Source organism: Haliotis rubra, unplaced genomic scaffold (assembly GCF_003918875.1).
Source record: "Haliotis rubra isolate DU_JTF1 unplaced genomic scaffold, ASM391887v1 Scf16, whole genome shotgun sequence".
NCBI classification, from domain to species: domain Eukaryota; kingdom Metazoa; phylum Mollusca; class Gastropoda; order Lepetellida; family Haliotidae; genus Haliotis; species Haliotis rubra.
The window spans coordinates 280,294-294,629 of record NW_025765558.1 but is presented as its reverse complement, the minus strand read 5'-3'; the positions used below and the strand labels follow the sequence as shown (position 1 = coordinate 294,629).

Genomic DNA, 14,336 nt, shown 5'->3' with positions numbered 1-14,336 from the left:
AACATCGTAACACCAATTACAGATTAGCACCACTGGGCCTCCATACAACACTGTTGTACAATTAATATCCATCTGAACAGTCTGGCAACATCGTAACACCACTTACAGATTAGCACCACTGGGCCTCCATACAACACTGTTGTACAATTAATATCCATCTGAACAACCTGGCAACATCGTAACACCACTTACAGATTAGCACCACTGGGCCTCCATACTACACTGTTGTACAATTAATATCCATCTGAACAGTCTGGCAACATCGTAACACCAATTACAGATTAGCACAACTGGGCCTCCATACAACACTGTTGTACAATTAATATCCATCTGAACAGCCTGGCAACATCGTAACACCACTTACAGATTAGTACCACTGGGCCTCCCTACTACACTGTTGTACAATTAATATCCTTCTGAACAGCGTGGCAACATCGTAACACCAATTACAGATTAGTACCACTGGGCATCCATACTACACTGTTGTACAATTAATATCCATCTGAACAGCCTGGCAACATCGTAACACCAATTACAGAATAGCACCACTGGGCCTCCATACTACACTGTTGTACAAAATCCACCTGAACAGTCTGGCAACATCTTATGTCACAGAACGGCATGACTGGGGCTCCATACTGGACTTCTGTACACTATCCATCTCGTCAGTCTGGCAACATCTCGTCCAATAAAACTAAGTACGCGAAACCACGAAGTGTAAATACTTTATTTGCCAATGGTGATCATAGAATCAATAACACTTTAGTGCTTACATGATTAATGACCAAATTCAGTCCACGTGAATCGTTAAGATGATGGAGATGTTTTATTATTACTGACAAATGTCTTGCGATAATAGTTGGTTAAATGCCGTTTGGCATGATCATGGACTTACGATGACTTGTATTCTCTGATCGAATTAACAAACATCTGTGACAACAAACACGCGACAGACACGGTGAGTAGGTATACATGTATATAGTTTTACGGCGCAGTTAGCACTAACCCTGCTTTATCTCGACGGGGGTACACCAGAAATGGGCTTCACACATTGTATCTAGAGGGGAGTCGAGCCCGTGTATCTTGGTATTCTCACCGCCCCAAGGGATAACATACCTGTTCGACTGATGCAATTGTCACACAAATGAGTGAGTGAAAGCGGCGTAAAACAATACTCGGTCGTGTGATTAATCAGAGCTCGGTATCAATCTTTAGTGAGCACTCTTCACTATCAGCTATATTACTTGAAAAATATATATTTAGCTTAAACCATAATTTAATTTGAAAGCATCATCGTGCACTACTGGTCGCCAGTACCATAAACACCGACTTCATTCAAGGTTATGTTTGGTTGGGCAATGTTATTGAACAGAACCATTGATGAGTGAGTTTGGTTTAACACCGCTTATAGCAATATTCTAGCAATATCATGGCGGGGACACCAGAAATTGGCTTCACACATTGTACCCGTGTGAGGAAGCGAACCCGGGCCTTCGGCGTGACGAGCGAACGCTTTAACCACTAGTCTACCCCATGGTCCCCAGAACCATTGATGAGGATACACAAGTTAACACGGCGTCATGGTGGGATTCGATTAATGATTTACTATGCACCGACCCATAAATTCACAAATGTTCTTGCAAACACATATTTAAGGACATTCTTTGAAATAGCTATATCTCCGTAGCTTCTGTTAATATTGAACATCAACGCGAGAGAAATCCAGTCTCGATAATGATGAATATGAGCTGGTGTGAAGTCTTCCCCCTTCAGACAGTAATCCATACCTTCTGACATCTGTTAAAAACATTTCGTGTGGAATTCTGCCACCTTTCATATTGTTATAAATAAATTTTCATTGTGTTCATTATAATTCCTGCATTATGATTAGCTGAACTAGTCACGTGTTATCGCATTCATTTCTCAATGAACATAAAATTTAGCCAAGATATTTCAGACAGACGTCTTCATTCCATCCGTTCTTCTTCAACCTTAAAGTTTGTTAAATGATTTTTAAAAACACAGTAGCACTGTTAATGCTAAAATATAGTTCTGAGATATTTAGGAAATATATAATATGATTCATCAAATGCCCTAAATAAGTAAATAGGACCGCCTCCGTTGTGTAGTGGTTAGACGGTCCGCGGGAAGGTCGCGGGTTCGATCCCCGACCGCGTCATACCAAAAGACGTTAAAATATGGTACTTGTTGGACCCTGCCTGGCGCTCGGCATTAATGGGTACAACAAGGACTGGTCGACTCGGAATCAGTATAATGTGTCTGAGTGGGGTATTCATGCTTCACTGGGGCATGGTATCTCAGTGGGCTAGCACTATAAAACCAGCTTAAGTCTGGGCTAGTACAAGCAGCCGCACATACACATACACACGCATGCACGTCGTAATATGAGCGAAATATTCTCAAGCACGACGTTAAACCCAATTTCACCTCACCTCACCTAAAGTAAATAGTTGCTAAGATTTGAGCATTAATTGCTTGTACATGCACAGTTTCAATGTGAAGGGATTGAAATATAAGTAACTATTTTGATGAACATGCAAATTGTCGTGGTAAATTTTCAAATTTTTTATGTTAACAATGATCTTGGTCAATAGAAATATGTCTGCAAATAGTTAGAACACAGCCAACAGTTTAGCACTGATAGTTCTGTAAACACCAATGGCGGTCGCTCTACCACTAAACCTTTGCACGTGAGCCGGAAGTAAGACGAGTTCACATGACTGGGTTTGTTTGTCAGCCGCGAGCAGCCATATCAACCTTCTTCTAACATGAATATGACAGTCTTTAACTTGTGTAACCACACAGGCTCTTGTTTCACATAGTCACCATTAGTAATCACAGATCATCGCGGGTTTGGATATGGCGCGGAAAAGAGGGCATCAGGTATATTTTACGCAGAAGTTGACGCTGTGCTCGCGACAAACTCGACAAAATGGCGTCCTTCATTCATTCTTATTCCAACGAGCGATGTAAAATGAAAGTGTGGTCGATTTCTGCTTGGAAAAATGACACTGTTTCCTTTTGTTTGTAAAAACGTAACATGTATACACGTGAACCAATAGACATAAACTCAAAGATATGCCAAGAACATGTACAACGACATACATACCCCACCCAACCCCCCACGAACTCAAATCTAAAGATCTCGTTCAAAAGGTGTTCGGTAACATCATTTTCTCTGAAAGACAGTGATTCTGAAGGTGAAGTCTCCGAAAAGAAACTGGCAAGAACAAAAATGTGTTGGGGGAAAGATTTCCGCCCGTAACCCCCGGTTATTTTTTTCATTCCATGCCTAAGATTCATAGTACGAATAGATGGGTTTTTTTAAAGAAAGCGTACCCTAACCCTAACCCTAAACCTGACACAATGCTAAATCTAAACCCTAAACCTAAACCCTAACCCCTTGAAATAAACATAATAAATACAATACATTTCAAGCGGGGGTTACGGGTGGAACTCTTACCAGTGATTATTTTCCCTACACTCATAGAAACTCAAACACAGGTCTCATTTGGCCTTTGTTGCATGAATTTCAGAAGAATGTAACAGTGTTTTAATTTGAATGCCAATACGGAAAACTGCATAAATACTAGAAATATGATCTGTGAATCATCTGTGATAAGTTGATGTATTCTGTGATGATATTCCAGGAGACTGGTGGTAAACATCCCCTGAAGCCACCAGACAGAGGCAGGAAACGGCAGAGACAAGATGAACACAGCGGGTAAGTTCAGGGAAAAGATGTGATTGCTACCATTGGATACACATTTTGTTCCTGTTAAAGCATTTGCTCATCACGCCGAAGGTCTGGGTTCGATTCCCCCACATGGGTATAATATGTGACATGATGTCTGAATTATGGGCATTGTTGTATAAAGTATGGGATGCTGAGTGACTCCTATCTTTCTTACTGTGGATCGCTTCTTTGCATGAAGTGAGGGTGTATGGAGGGGGGGGCTAATGCATAGCCACTACATGCTTTTTCATAGTTTGTAGTGATAGCAGAGCTATCATTATGTGGCTCATCTACTTGTTGTTTGAATCACTCATCATGCTTACATTCATAAATGCTATTTGTGCCAGTTCCCACATTGCTATCACTTGTAGAAATTAATTAAGAAATACTTAAGTGTCTTATAACCAGCATTCTTTGGATATTGACCGCCTCCGTGGTGTACTGGTTAGAGAGTCCGCCCAGAGAGCGGAGGGTCGCTGGTTCAATCCTGACCGCTTCATACCAAAAGACGTTAAAATATTGTACTTGTTGGTCCCTGCCTGGCTCTCGGAATTAATGGGTACAACAAGGACTGGTCGGCTCAGAGTCAGTATAATGTGTCTGAGTGGGGTATTCATGCTTTACTGCGGCATGGTATCTCAGTGGGCTAGCACTATAAAACCAGCTTCAGTCTGGGCTAGCACAAGCAGCCGCACATACACCTACACACATCAGCGAAATATTCTCAAGCACGACGTTAAACCCAATTTCACCTCACCTCACCTTCTTTGGATTTTTTTGCACGTCTTATGAGAACTTTACTGTAGTACAGTTGTGCCCCGTTTATCTGAACACTTGTGTTTTTCTTGAAATTGTCCGGATAAACAAATTTCCGGATATCTGAACCACGGGGAATATGTAAATAGAAAAATACAAAGAAACGAACATAATAGACTTCAGACGTAATCTTTATTAATAAGGCATCAACAAATAACAATGCAAACATAAAATCACATCTTGTCAAATAAAGTAGTCAAGTCAATAACATGTGCGAACATACCTGTACATGCATCTGTCTGTCAAATGGTAGCAACCAATCACGAAACAGTTCTGATGTCTTCCTCGCGTTCGCATTGTTGCTGTACCTAACAAACTTCCGGTTTAAAGTCACTACCAAAACAACGGGGACGTCTTGCCTTGCCAATCACAACTCAAAATTAACTCAGCGTCACCATGCTAATTACAGGTAGTTAATCCTCTCACACTTTAAAGACTGCCGACTTCCTTTATGTTAGGGCACGCAAACTCTGTAAAATGTGTGTGTAAACATACTGACAGGTGCTGAGCCATCGGATATACGAGAATAAAATGTATATGATTTAGCGTTTTGTATGTGAAAATGACCGTCCGGTTACGGAAACTGGATTTCCGGATAAGTGAGTAATTTTACAACATTGTGAATTCGTATTGAGTAATTTTCGTTCGGAAGGCGAGTTTTCCGGATATCTGAGGTTCGGATAAACGGGGCACGACTGTACCACTATTGGCATAAATACTGCTTTGCTTTGAAACTCATCTCAGTAGAAAACTGTTCACTGCATTCTGGAAGAGCAATGGAGGTGTCAGGCAATGTTTTTGAGCTTGCTTCATAACATGTAATATGAATGCCAATCATTAGGATATGTGCACATTTATGACCCAACACTACCACTGTTACAGGTCATTGGCTCCCTCCCTCTGCAAGCCATCTGCGTTCTGCTGTTTATTTTGTTGACAGTTACATAGACAGATTCTTTAATACAAATGCATAAAATCGGTGATTTACAATGTGATTAGGTTGTCTGACAAAACATCCACTTGCACAGTTTGAGATCGTTTGGGTCATTGGATGAAGAGATATTTACCAAAAAAACGGGTCCAAATGCATTTCATGCCAAATTATAGTTGCGGGTAAAGCAACGTGCAGTGATCTTGGTCAAAGTACTGTGACTATGTGTCCCAGTCCACCCAGCTGTGAATGGGTACCTCGTTAGGATGAGAAAACCACAATAACTCGGTGCGCCTAATGGCTGCAAGAGTTGTATACTCCCCAGGGAGTTGAGATTGATAACACGGTGTGCCGTTCAGATTGACATCCAATGATCGAGGGGAAAAAAACCCAGCGCCTTGAGCACGCGCTAGTTGCATGTATATATGCGCTATATAAATATACTATAATAGTAATAATAAAAGCTGAGAAATGAAAACAAATAACATTTGTCATACAGAATAAAAGTGATTAAGTGTCATCTTTACATTGATTCCCCAACTGTGTGTTTTGATGACCCAGATATTTTACACTGATTACAGGAAGAGCACAAGTTCAGAAAAGCTGGAGACAAGCATTGGTTCAAGAACACGATCTACCCAGAACAATGACAAAACAGCCTCTGACTGCAACCCCAGAACCCGATCTTCCATCCATGAGAAAACAAAGTCCGTTTCTAGCCCTGAAGCTCCATCATCCCATTCGACCTACCAGAATGTGCAAAAGTCAGACACAATATCAGGCTTAGCTACTTATTCTGGTATCCAGAAAGAATTATTGCCCAATTCTAAGAAGTCTCCAAGTGATGCAGTGACTGGAAGTAATCAAAGGACTATTTCTGGGATCCAGAAAGAATTGTCGACCAAATCTAAGGAGTCTCCTGCTGATACAGAGACAGAAGCAAATCAAAGAGCACACTTTGAAAACAATAATGAAGATGAGAAATGCCAGGAGTCAAATAATGCACAACTAACTCCTCAAAAGAAATGTAGAAGGAAATCAGTACAGATGTTGGATGAACAAAAACCAGGTTCTGTGTGTAGACAAAGTGAAGTAGTTGAACATGAAGATAAGAACATAAAACAACAGAAATCAAACATATCTGGTGAATCCGACAGTCAGTCTGGTGATACTGCTGATAAATACTCTCCGACCTTGACCCCTGACCAAGGTCGGAGGTTTTCAGGTCGTGTAAGGAAACTTACCAAAAAGGCTGCAGAGGCCAAAGAAACATTCAAGTCAAAATTCCGCAGCAAACCTGCAAGTCCCAGAACACAACACTCAAAGCTTGAGACACAGCCAGAAAATGCAATAGAATTGTCAACCACTCCTGTCAAACACGTCCATTCAGAAGCAGCCAATAACTGTGGAGACACAGGTTTAAGTGAGGACAAAGATGAGGATGAGAGTGGTAGAGAAGCTGATACAGAATCGGGATCAAGAAGCAATGAGACCAGCACAAATGTCCAACTTTCAGCAGTCCAAACTGATTCAGGCTTGTCACCATCTGGTGAAGTCGGGGAGACAGTTCTCAGCAGTACTGCTGAACCTGTGCCTGGAAATGGTGAATATTGTCCAAGTCATCATTCAGGTACTTATCCATCACATGAAACTGACAATACGATTTCTGTTGTCCTCGGATCAGCTAATGTTCTTTCAAGCAATCATTCCACTGGCCATTGTTCCAATGATCTGAACACTGATAAAGAAATACCAGAGATTGGAAGCAGTTGTCATGGAGACTCTGGTGGTCATGGTGATCATCTCTATAATGCCAGATTACTCAAAACCTTCCAGCACTCAGTCCAGTCCACGTCCAGACCTCTTGATCATAGCAGTGTTTCTATGGTAGCAGACAGGGGTGTTCAAGCATCTTTGGTAAAAGACTCTTGTCATCTGGTCAGTACAGGCATTCAGGTGGACAGTAGTTTCTTGTCGCCATGCCAACAGGCTATATTAGGCAGTGACACGCCTGATGATGAAGACCCAACAGCTAACACACAGCAGTCGTCTCCCTTCTCGACAGGTCTTCCTAATGTGAATTTTGCTTCCTTGCTTGCCTTACCAGAAGCAGGAGAAAAGGTTTGGTTACAACGTATTTTCTTTAGAGTAAAGTAGACTGGTAGATAAGGTACAAACAGTACAACTTGAAGTTGTTATATATTGCTTTGTGAACTATTTTGGGTGGATTGAAATTTCCATATTTTTACAAATTTTGTATATTCATATATTTTTTCAAACCTTAATATGATTACTTTATTAACCTTTTTAACATGTTGCAGTATTTGGGCAAAATCCTACTGCTGTCATCAGTGTGAGAAATGGGGTCTCCTCATAGTGCAGGCACCTTTATATTCATGTGACATAAAGTTAAAACTTTTAAAACAGTGAGGATAAACCTGCAAAATAGCCACTGGCCCGCTAGCCCATGGCTAGTAAAAATCCAGTCAGGCCAGTAAATCTCTACAGTCATTGGCCCGACTGGCTAGTGAATTTTCATGGGGACCTTTATTATTTACGTGTAGTAAATATATCACACTCTCCGACTTGTTAAGTTATAATACACTTTTAAATCATGCAAGATTATGGCCTGATCAGGGGTGGAAATAACCCATTGCCCGACGTCCGAGTCCAGTGTTTTTTCTGTCGGGCAAGCAAATTTGTATATGACACTGTACCGGTATCCAGTTGACTTTCCAATGTTAATTATGTTGTTTATTTAAAAATCAGCAAGAAAACGGTCGGTATAGTGGAAAATTTAGCAGGGCAAGTGACTTTACATGTGCCACTGTACCGGAGTACACAATCAATTTTAAAGTTATTTCTACCCCAGCTGATAAAAATGTTAATCATATCAGCAGCTTAATGATGAAATCCGTGTCTACATTCAAATTTCGGACTAGTTAAGTAGTTTGTGGGCTAGTAACTTTCAGGCATAGCTTGCCCTACTGGTTTGCAAAATTTGGAATTTATTTTGCACACTGGCTGTGATTACTGAACCTTTTGCTTATGCGTTTTCAATAGGGGTGAAACGGTATACCGTGGTTCTATACTAATACCGTGGGATTTTGCCTTTGGTTCTTTACAGTAATGCAATCCCAAAATCTGTGTTTTCGTACTGTCATTTTATTAACCTTTTTAAACCTTTTCTAAAATGTCCAGAAATCAAATCATTTTGTCCAAATCTATGTGTTTCTTGTCTTTTCTGTATTATGATCATATCTCATATACCGAAACGGACCGAACCGGAGGCCTTGTACCGCAATACGGACCGAACCATGGCAAGAGTATACCGTTTCACCCCTAGTTTTCAATACAGTGTGCTGAATATAATATTACCAAAAATTGTGAATGAACTGAGTATGAGTATCTTTTGTGATCCTATCACCAAAATCATGGAGGGACTCCCAAGAATGGGCTTCTCACACTTTAAGAATTTGGGGATTTGAACCGAGATCATCAGTGAAACAAGCATGCACTTTAGCCATCAGGCCACACGTCAACCCACCAGATGGATTTTATACTGGACAAAAATAGTTAGGGATATATGTACATTTTCAAATTATGAATAAAGGTCTTTTTATTCATTGACATACTGATAAAATATTAATTATAAAGATACCAATATCCCTAACTTATTTTGTCCAGTATATATCCGCATTTGAAAACTAGGTCTTCCAATCTGTATATGAAGAAATTTTAAAAATATTCTTTTATCACAACATGCACAACTTATACACTGAAAGTTGAAACTTATATAGCAGGTTAGTCATATTCCATTGGACCATCTCAAATAGCACATTGATGGATATTGATACTTTTCATTAAGTGTTGGTATGTCATGTATGACAAAACCTAGCCATAAGATGTGTTTGTCGATGGTTGGTTGGTTGCTGTTTAAGGCCACACTCAGCAAAATTCCAGCTATATGGTGGCGGTCTGTAAATATTCGATTTTGGACCAGACAATCCAGTGATCAACAGCATGAGCTTCGATCTACGCAAATTGGATATAATGACGTGTCAACCGTCTTACGACAGGCCTAGGTTGAGATGTAAAGATGATAATTTGGTGTGTGTGTGTGTGTGTGTGTGTGTCTGTCTCTCTGTGTGTGTGTGTCTCTGTGTGTGTCTCTCACCCATTTTGTTCAGGTGAGGTAGGGGCCGTCAGCAGTTTTGTACATATGAATATTTCAAATTTATGCCTGAAAGTTCAAAAGTATCGGGTGGGAGGGGTGTGGCCATTGATTTTGTACATGACAAGCACGGGGTGGGGGTTCAATTACTTTGTACATAAATCTTATGGGGGAGTCATTCACATTGTACATGCTTCTCCATAAAAATCATCATCACCCCTCCTAGCCATAAATTATGAACGGTCCCTAACAGCACTAATGTTTTTTCATGATACGCCCAGAACAAGATATTTCTTATCTGTCATACAGGTTTTAGGGCGGAGTCTCTGCCCTCGTCAAGGACAGCTTGCTGCAGATACAGGGCATGCGACACTTCATCACCCACGACCTTCCCACCATGACCAGCGTGGCCTGCTTCCAGACTGCTGACAAGATTGCCATAAGCGGAACCATCCAGGGCGTGTGTCGAGCCTGGTCCATCCTCAGTAATGTTAGTGATCCCTGTGTTCTTTATTCAGAGTAGCCCTACATACAGTGAGTGAGTGAGTTCAGTTTTACGCCGCAGTCAGCAATATTCCAGCTATATGGCGGCAGTCTGTAAATAATCGAATCTGGACCAGACAATCCAGTGATCAACAGCATGAGCATCGATCTGCGCCATTGGGAACCGATGACATGTGTCAACCAAGCCAGCGAGCCCCTACATACAGAGATGTTAACACTAATGGAAGCTTTGTGTTAATGACTTGGTCATGTTTAGTATTGTGTCAGGGGTGGAAATAACTTTAAAATTGCTAGTGTACTCCGGTACAGTGGCACATGTAAAATCACTTGTCCTGATAATTTTTCCACTATACCGGCTGTTTTCTTGTTGATGTTTTAAATAAACAACATAATTAACAATGGAAAGTCAACTGGACACCGGTACAATGTGATATACAAATTTGCTAGCCCGACAGAAAAAAACACTGGACTGGGGTGTCGGGCAATGGGTTATTTCCACCCCTGTGTGAGATTATGATTAAGATCATTATCAGAATCTTTTGAAGATGATGTGTCTTAATTGCACCATTCTGTATTTCAGATAGAACACCATATTCAGCAGAGGGATATAAAAAGTAAAAAAGCTGTCCGTGAGTAGTTTCTGGATATCTGTTTGGGTTTTACAATCAGCTTTGAAAATCGGGACATTAAGACTAACATTTCCTTGAGGTGCTAAAGGGTAGGAACAAATGCTTGAATATTATTTTGTAAGTCTGTAACGATTCACTCGCATATTCGGTGAATCGAACCGTAGCCCTTCATGAATTCAATTCGTTATTCGTGGTCACCAGAACCGAATATTCATGAATATTTACAATTTTTTTAAGGGAGTGTGTTTTACTTGAACCCTTATGTCCTTTTTCAAAATGAGATATGCAAGAATGCATTATGTAATAGCCTTGTAGTAGCCCAAGTCATGTTAGTTTGCCAAGGCTGCACATGTTACTGTCAGCAATAACTATTACATACCAAATTTGAGTGTCATGAGATCACTGGTTATTGCTGTGACAAATTAACACTGTCAACATGGGCATTCAATATTGTGCATCAATCACTTAACTACAATATTGTATTCATGAATAAATATTCATATTCGCTACCTAATATTTGTGATACGTATCATATTCGCAACATAGTGTATTCGTTACAGCCCTATTATTTTGTGGTAATGGAACTGACACCTGGAGTCACAAGGGCAGACTTTGTACACATTAACTGTACAGCTGGTGCAAGCAGAAACACTCACATGAGAATTGCGTCACCATATAGCTGGAATATTGCTGAGTGCAGCGTTTCACAACCACCCAACCAACCCTAACCACATGAAGTTCACTTCTTGTATCTGTGCAGTGGAATCTGTGCCTTTACCACTAGGCTAACCCACCACCCCTTGTTGTGTTGGAACAAACTGACTGGAATGATGAAAGGATATTTGTGATTGTTGATCATGCAGTCACTCACTCACTTTTCCTGTCCCAGATGATCCAGAGTCACAGAGACCCAGATAAGCTGCGTATTTGGGTAAAATATGCATAGAAAATTTCCAATTACACATTGAAAAATAATTGTTGCGTACCAATTACGTATTTAAGACGTTAGATATGCAAAAAGTTTAAAACATATGCGTACGGAATACTTTATAAAAATCACTTGCGTAATGAAAAAGACATCCATTGGTATCAAGTTGTAATGTTAGTATAGGACTAGTGTTGTACTGTCAGTATAGGATGAGTATTTTTTTATTAAATCATTTCCATTATATTTAAGTTGGTTTTGATTAGGTATGACATAAGGCAGAACATACCTGCTTAGTAAACTTATTTAATGACATAATAGGTGAGTAAAATCACTGCAATACCCACATATTTGAAAGCAGTGGGTAACGGAAAATGAAATACCCACTCAACATTTATAATACCCACTCCCCAAAAAATACAGTGGGTACAGTACCCACATGACCTAAATCTTATCTGGAGCTCTGGAGTCAGGCAGTCATTTTTGCTGAAACAACATTCACTCACTTCTCTTTGAGAAAAAGAAATATCTCCAAGTCAGTGTGTAAACATTGAGATGAAAATATTTTGTAGTACAGTTCATGCCTAAAGATAACAGATTATTCACATTAAAGTTTGTGTACACAACAAAATTTGTACTTATTGATTTCTCTCCTGCAGAAATTCAGTGGATAACAAAGGCTGGAGTAAAGAAAGTTATTGAGTTCAAGCGTCCAGTAGGTGACGATTCTGTCTCCCCTACCAAGTCTTCCAAACCTCTGACAGTCATGGTTGACATCAAGACACCCGAAAAACAAACAGAATCCACAAACATGCCAATCTCTCCTCTCAGCAAATCACCCCAGACACATTCCACTTCCGATCAAAACAATTCCAATGCTAAAAACAACATTCCAGATCTCTGTTCCAAAAAACAAGTTAGCTTGTTGTCTGGAAAGTCGTATTCTTACCCTCTCATGGATGGATTTCCTCTGGGTAATGTTGAAGAGAAGCAGACGTCAGAGGCAGATGTTGTGCCTGACGAAACGGAGATGGAGAAGCAGACGTCATGTTCAACAGATCTTGCAGACGACAAGGCAGCGAAAGCAGAAGGCACAATGAAAACGGATGCTTTGGAGGACAATGAAACGCTAAACAATACAGATATAAAGAATTTGATTAAGAAGAAAATTAAGGCAAGTCTGGAAAGAAATGAAGAAGAAACTCAGACTGATTTGCAGGATGACTTATCCGATTATGATTATGATGATGTTCATGATGAGGACAGAGATAGCAGTGGGGTAGATACAGAGAAAGTGATCAAGGTTGAGAAGACTCCTGACGATCATGTTCAGAAAGGCGACACTGTAATCTGGAAGGGAGGGACAGAAACAACTACATGATAATGGTTACCAAACGTGGGGAATTTGTTTGTGAATACTGTCCTGAGACCTTCCCCACAGAAGATGATCTTGCTTCCCACAGAGTTCACGAACATGACATTGATGAAGCTACAGAAGAGAGTAGATCATTTGTGGAATGCAAAACATGTTCACAACGTTTCCGATGTCATTTGGAACTTCATCGGCATCAACGTCGGGCTCACAGTCTCATCAGTCTGTTGCCCAAGACAGAGCCTTCTGTAAACCACTCCTGCAACGTCTGTGGTAAGAAGTTCTCTGAAAAAACGATATTTGACAACACATCTGAAACGTCACACCGGTATCAAGAAACACAAATGTGATATTTGTGGATGGAGGTTCTTTGAGGCCCACAAGCTGAAGTTTCACCTGGAGACCCACAAAAGACAAGAGGACCGTCAGCTGCCATATCGCTGCGTTATATGTCTGCGTCAGTATCACAATCGTCAGTCTTGGAATGATCACATGAACACCCATACTGGAGCCAAACCGTACAAGTGTAATGTGTGCCCGTCAACATTTGCCCATCGCATTGGTCTCCACAGACACAAACTCACCCATGAGAAAGAGTGTCCATTCAAGTGCCCCTATTGTAGTCGTGGTTTCAAGGTCAAGGCCAACCTTAACGCTCACATAACAATGCATACTGGCATCAGCAAACACACATGCAATGCTTGTGGGAAGGTGTTTACAGTCGCCACCTCACTCCGTCGTCATAAGTGTCAGCCGATTGGCTCGAAACAGGAATCGTCTGAGAAGGAAACAGAAGAGCCGTACACCTACATGTGTGGCGTTTGTAATATGACCTTCCAGACCCTCGAACTGGCAGAGACTCATTCCCTGACTCATGTAGATGGCGCCACCGGGGATATGAGTCTGGTGGGTGTCCAGGTGGAAGAGGTGACTGACAATTCAGATTTCGCTACATCTGGTTCTGTGGATGCGTCAACAACTTACATTGTACATAACAATGGCCAGTCTGTTACTGCCAGTGATATTTCAGCTATTATATCGTCGGTCGAAGAATATCAGTCAAGAAGGTGATGCTTTGGTTGATGAGGCCGAGAAGATTCACATTGCGGCAAGCACTTTGGCAGATTTGTCAACACTGTCAAAAGACACTGACGCTTTAGGAAGAGGTTCTGTGGATTCCTTATCCCAGGAATTGGTAGATGTCACACTACACAAAACACACACAGCA

General features: G+C 40.8%; 2 protein-coding genes across 2 annotated transcripts; both read left to right on the top strand.

Moving 5' to 3' along the window:
• The first annotated feature begins 2,737 nt into the window (after window positions 1–2,737).
• Window positions 2,738–13,363, top strand: LOC124271345. The gene is made up of 6 exons (XM_046706439.1): window positions 2,738–2,904; window positions 3,672–3,745; window positions 6,086–7,625; window positions 9,988–10,168; window positions 10,763–10,811; window positions 12,396–13,363. The coding sequence occupies exons 1-4, from the start codon at window positions 2,881–2,883 to the stop codon at window positions 10,105–10,107; spliced, it is 1,758 nt and encodes a 585-aa protein (XP_046562395.1). The 5' UTR covers window positions 2,738–2,880; the 3' UTR covers window positions 10,108–10,168; window positions 10,763–10,811; window positions 12,396–13,363.
• On the top strand, window positions 13,281–14,179 carry LOC124271313 (gastrula zinc finger protein XlCGF7.1-like). Its single transcript, XM_046706409.1, has 2 exons — window positions 13,281–13,381; window positions 13,474–14,179. The coding sequence occupies exons 1-2, from the start codon at window positions 13,281–13,283 to the stop codon at window positions 14,177–14,179; spliced, it is 807 nt and encodes a 268-aa protein (XP_046562365.1).
• Window positions 14,180–14,336: the final 157 nt, after the last annotated feature.

What these genes read in the sequence shown, in the direction of transcription:
- LOC124271345 (XM_046706439.1), top strand. Translation starts at nt 2,881, where the DNA reads ATGGCGCGGAAAAGAGGGCATCAG. An exon ending in AGACAAGATGAACACAGCGG is followed by an intron (nt 3,746 to 6,085) that starts GTAAGTTCAGGG and finishes CACTGATTACAG; the next exon opens with GAAGAGCACAAGTTCAGAAA. An exon ending in TACCAGAAGCAGGAGAAAAG is followed by an intron (nt 7,626 to 9,987) that starts GTTTGGTTACAA and finishes TCTGTCATACAG; the next exon opens with GTTTTAGGGCGGAGTCTCTG.
- LOC124271313 (XM_046706409.1), top strand. Translation starts at nt 13,281, where the DNA reads ATGTCATTTGGAACTTCATCGGCATCAACGTCGGGCTCACAGTCTCAT. An exon ending in CCACTCCTGCAACGTCTGTG is followed by an intron (nt 13,382 to 13,473) that starts GTAAGAAGTTCT and finishes TTGTGGATGGAG; the next exon opens with GTTCTTTGAGGCCCACAAGC.